Source organism: Euprymna scolopes, chromosome 5 (genome assembly GCF_053919585.1).
Source record: "Euprymna scolopes isolate OS-2025 chromosome 5, ASM5391958v1, whole genome shotgun sequence".
Lineage (NCBI taxonomy): Eukaryota > Metazoa > Mollusca > Cephalopoda > Sepiida > Sepiolidae > Euprymna > Euprymna scolopes.
This window is the reverse complement of record NC_136486.1, coordinates 41,034,149-41,039,540: the sequence shown is the minus strand read 5'-3', so window position 1 is coordinate 41,039,540 and position 5,392 is coordinate 41,034,149. Positions and strand designations below refer to the sequence as shown.

Sequence of the window (5,392 nt, the reverse complement as noted above, 5' to 3'; positions counted from 1 at the left end):
CTTTGTTAGGTTGGTTTGGAGTTCTTCCTGGACTTCGGGGAATTTCAGCTTGTTGACATTCATTCGTTTAGCAACTTTTTGACCTTGTGGTCTTCTTTTGGGCTTTATTTGCAGTCTGATTTTGGAAACAATGAGGCGGTGGTCTGTCCAGCAGTCGGCACCGCACAAAGCTTTCGTCACGAGCACATTTTGCTTGTCTTTAGCCCTGACGATGAGGTAGTCAATCATGTGTCAATGCTTGGAGCGAGGATGCCTCCATGAAGTTTTGTTTCTGGTTGGGAGACGGAACATTGTGTTGGTTAAAGTCAGTCCATAGGTGGCACAGGTCCTGAGCAGCAGAAGACCATCGCTGTTGCACTTCCATATCCCATGATGTCCGATGATACCTGACCACGCTTGGCGATCCTTGCCAACACGGGCATTGAAGTCACCGAGAAGAAGGAGCTTGTCGATCTGTGGTACAGAGGAGAGGATGGGTTCGAGGTCTTCATAGAATTTGTCTTTGGTTTCTTCGGGGTTGGTCATGGTTGGAGCGTAGGCACTGATGATGTTTTTTTTTTGTTTTTTCTTTACACAGTGATCACCACTTATCAAGGCCCGGAAGCCACTCAGGGATAATGGTAATTGTAAGTACATTACGTTAGTGTGGAAATTTGACGAAGTGTTTACTTAATGGTGCGGTTCATTAGAAATTTGTTAACATTGGACTTGAAGACATCCAAGTTGCAAATGTTTTCTTGCTCAGCTGGAGCTGTAACTTGATAGTCATGAGGCGATCGTTCACGCCTTCAGGAATGATGTCGAGTTTGCCCACAAGATGATTTTTGATGGCGAATCCAACACCGGCCTCACGGCGCTCTTCATTGCTACGTCCGCTCCAGAAGAATGTGTAACCACCGCCAGATTCAATGAGCTGACCAGTGCCGGGAAGCCGCGTTTCGCTGAGACCAGCTATATCTACTCCATATCGTCCGAGTTCTCGGGCAAATAAGGCCGTTCTCCTTTCCGGCATTCTTGTCTTCGTCGTGGTTGAAGTTGGATCGAGTAGTGTTCTGACATTCCAGGATGCCAGAATGAGTTTTTGTTTGTTCTTTTGATTTCGACCGCAAAGAGGGAAGCCCACCAGCCGCGGTAAGCTGGCCAGGTTGCAGTGGTACAGGCCATGTTTGGAGAACCTTTTCTAACTCCGTTCTCAAGCTAGGAGGCAAGCAGAGCTGATCCTAAAAAGGACTGCTTGGTCGCTCAGGTAGCTGCCGGACCTCGCTGCTGTTCCAAATTCAGAACGACCATATGGCCTGAGCCGCCTATCTGCAGGTTCGCAGCTAGCAGCTTCCAGTGATTCCGCACCTGCTACCACTGCTGCTCGCCCATCACCACAGGACTTTTGTAGTTGTCAATGACTAGCGCTGGAAAGAGATTTAAGTGAAGGAGGCTTGCGCAGGACCAACCTCACTCTCTCTTCCGAAATAAGCCTCGTCCAGCGGCAGGGCGGAGTTGAGAAAGCTGGAGACCTATCCGGATGCAGGAGCTGTCGGAGAGATGCGCAGTGCGCTGGCCAACCGCCTGAGGAGCACCACTCCTGATTTTCTGTTTGGTTTTACTCCCGTAGTTAGACTGTTGTCCAGGACTGATGAGCTCCACCTGCCCAGCTGTAACCAAGCGAAGGAGGGTTTATGGGCACCTTGCACAGCACAGCAGCAATCAAGAGGTAGTGACATTCTCCTCGGACACCAGATCTCTTGATCTGGGTCTTGCTGCCGGATGTAATTTAGTTTCATACCCAGGACTAATATATATATATATATATATATATATATATATATATATATATATGTGTGTGTGTGTATACTATATATATACTATATATATATATATACTATATATATACTATATATATATATACTATATATATACTATATATATATTATATATATATATACTATATATATATATACTATATATATATACTATATATATACTACATATATACTATATATATATATATATACTAATATATATATATATATATATATATATATGTACAGAATCTTGAACAGAAGCGTGTGCTCTGTCCCAACTATCATCAATGGAGTTGAGGTTATCTCGTCAGCATCAGGCAAAGCCAAACTCATAGCCAAGAACTTTGCAGCTAATTCTACCCTTTGCGACCAAGGCCGCGAACCCCCACTATTTCCTCCTGTATCAGAAAACACGCTATGTGATATACGTATATCTGTACGTGATGTTGCCAAGCTAATCAAAAACCTTGAAACCAGTAAAGCAACTGGCCCTGACGTTATTCCAATTATAGTACTCAAAAACTTCAACGAAAACTATCTGCCATACTTACAAAACTGTTTAAACGTTGTCTAAAGAAGAATTGCTTCCCATCAACCTGGAAAATCTCATCAGTATGCCCTGTATTTAAGAATTCAGGTGATCGCTCATCCCTCTCTCAGTACAGGCCAATAAGTCTCCTGTGCGTCATGAGTAAGTTGCTGGAATCTGTGTTAAATAGAGAAGTAATCAACCATCTCAGCAAAAATAACCTTCTTAGTGACACACAATATGGTTTGCGTTCTGCTAGATCTACAGCAGATGTGTTTACAGTTATATCTCATAGGATTAGCGAATCTCTCCTGGGCCCAACTCTTTTCCTCATCTACATTTATGATCTTCCAAATCGAATCCTTACATCATTTGTAGACATTTATGCTGATGACACTACCATTCATGGTAGCACATCTAAGACAGTAAACGACCAAGTTCTCTCCGATTCTCTCTCCTCTGATCTTGAGCACGTGGTACAATGGGGAAAGGAGTGGCTGGTTACTTTTAATGCATCTAAAACCAAGCTTCTCTTTTTACATCATCAACGTTCTGATCCACATCTGACATTAATTGAAATGAATGGCTTTCGTCTTGAGGAGGCCTCAAGTTTTGACAAACTTCTGGCCTTGACCTTTACTTCTGATCTTAAATAGACCTCGTACATCAAATATGTTGCCAAGGTCGCTGGAAAAATGGTGGGATCCTTCTATTGATCTAGTAGATATCTCACTGCTGATGCAATTCTCTATCTATATAAGAGCCAGGTATGTCCAAGGATGGGATACTGTTGCCACATCTGGACAGGAGCTGCTAGAAAGGACTTATCCTGCTTTGATAGAGTTCAAAATAGACTTCGTAGCCTCGTATGAGATGTTCTTTTCTCTTCCCTGCAACCTCTATCTTACAGAAGAGATGTTGTGAGTTTGTCTCTGCTGTATCGTTATTTTCATGTAATGTGTTCGACTGAGCTTCAGTCTATTGTTCCTCCTCGCCAAACTTTCACTAGAAACACTCGTCTAGCTGAAAACACTATTAATAATTCACCCACTCTTTATCTGTGCCTAAACCTAAACGTAGATTCCATGAACAAAGCTTCTTTCTTAGAACTACACGCCTGTGGAATTGTCTTTAGTTTTCCTGCTTTCCAGCCGACTACAATATGGTTGTCTTCAAGTCTAACGTAAACAAGTTCTTGATTATCCGTTCCGCTTGTTAACAAATTTACCGAATTTCCATTTACTAACGATTACTATATTGTCCAATTTCTACTGTACACTCTGTAACCCTTATCTTCTAGTGGCCTCTTGGTCTTGATAAGTGGTGATGCCTATGTAATATATATATATATATATATATATATGTACATATATATATATATAGTTTTCCACATACAGTACTGTTTCGCAACTCATCAGTGCGGCAAGCCAGGATCGAAACCCGACCGCCCAACGCGCGCTCCAGACTTTACGATTGAGGTGTCAAAAAGGCTGACAAACACGAATTGATAATGACGTTAATTATGTAGAAAAATAAATTTTGATGCACAAAATATCGCTAGTTTTAAGGTACCACTACCGTCTTCGTAGCTCTTTAATGTTTTAGAATTTCAGGCTAAAAAATGTGTGGGAAGGTAACAACCATTTCCTAAGTATTTATCTCAGGGCTACCAAACAATTGCCACGCAAATAAGAGGAATTAAGAACTGTTAAAAGCCGAGTTCTGGCGAATACATTAGACAATCTACAGTGTTGGAACAAGCGGATATCGTAATCATTGCATAAACGCTAGTTGACTGCCTTTTAGTTATTATTTCGCAGATAGTGCCTATCCTTAAGTATTCTTAAAGGGGTTTGATAATATATAATATATATATGTAATATATATATATATATATATATATATATATATATATATATATAATTTAAATGAGATTAGAACAATAGTCTAAAGAGCAGAGTGTATTTTAATGTAATAGTAAAATTACTAATTTAATTAAAATACAGGGAAAGAAAAAGTGCTCGTTGTAATTTAGATATATAAGCTCGATAGGTAAATATCCTAAAGCTAATTTAAAACTATAAAACTAGATAAAACTAGAAATTTTTACACAATGGTCTATATAGAGTATAAAAATCTAAAAGAACTTAATAAAAATTACAAAACAACAGACAAGTCAGCACTAAATGGAATAAATAATGACGCAAAAAACATTTTAACTAAACTTAACATAGATAAATATACGGAAATAACAGTACCAGGTACCCTGAGATTTACTTTAAAAGACCACAACCAAAGCTTTAATATTAACCCTACTATTAGACTCATCTGCCCCTCAAAATCAGATATAGGATATTAGTAAAAACATATTAGATAGAATTATCCCCAAAATTAAATCTGTAATAAAATACCCACGACTGGTTTTCTAACATTCAAAATAAGAATAACGGTAAATTTCTTTTTTTTTTATATATTGAATCATATTACCAATCAATATCGCCGATCCTACTAAATAAATCTCTATTTATATAACTCACGACGAAATTAAAGTAATACTTGTAACTAGAAAGTCTTTAATAACCTTTGATAATAAGTATTGGACCAGGAAAAATACCCCTAACCATTTCAACATTTTAATGGGCTCGACAGACTCGGCTCAGATCACCGATCTAGTTGGCCTTTTCCTTTTAAATGAAATTCATTGTATACTCCACAAACAGTTCAAACTTGAAGGAGGACTATACAGAGATGATGCACTTTTCGTAACTAACTCTACAAATAATAATTACGAAAAAGCAATTAAATCTCTACATAAATTATTTAAAAATTATGGACTTACTATAAAAATCGACCCTAATAAAAAAAAATTGTTAATTTCTTAGACATAACCTTAAATCTTGAGAACTCTATCTTTGAACCCTTTCATAAACCTAACCAATCTGTACTATATGTCTATAATGAATCAAACCACCCTAAATCAATATTGAAATCAATAGTTCCCAATGTCTCTTTAAGAATTTCTAGGCTGTCTTCTAGAAAATCTATATTTAACAAAAATGAAAAA

The 5,392-nt window shown here is 38.3% G+C and overlaps 1 protein-coding gene across 1 annotated transcript; it reads right to left on the bottom strand.

Moving 5' to 3' along the window:
• Positions 1–231: 231 nt before the first annotated feature.
• Positions 232–1,012, bottom strand: LOC145276571 (protein CFDP2-like). The gene is made up of 2 exons (XM_080127767.1): positions 759–1,012; positions 232–541 (listed from the first exon to the last, which is right to left on the bottom strand). Exons 1-2 carry the CDS (start codon positions 1,010–1,012, stop codon positions 232–234), a joined length of 564 nt encoding a protein of 187 aa, XP_079983893.1.
• Positions 1,013–5,392: the final 4,380 nt, after the last annotated feature.

What these genes read in the sequence shown, in the direction of transcription:
- LOC145276571 (XM_080127767.1), bottom strand. Translation starts at nt 1,012, where the DNA reads ATGCCGGAAAGGAGAACGGCCTTATTTGCCCGAGAACTCGGACGATAT. An exon ending in GATCGCCTCATGACTATCAA is followed by an intron (nt 542 to 758) that starts GTTACAGCTCCA and finishes AAACATCATCAG; the next exon opens with TGCCTACGCTCCAACCATGA.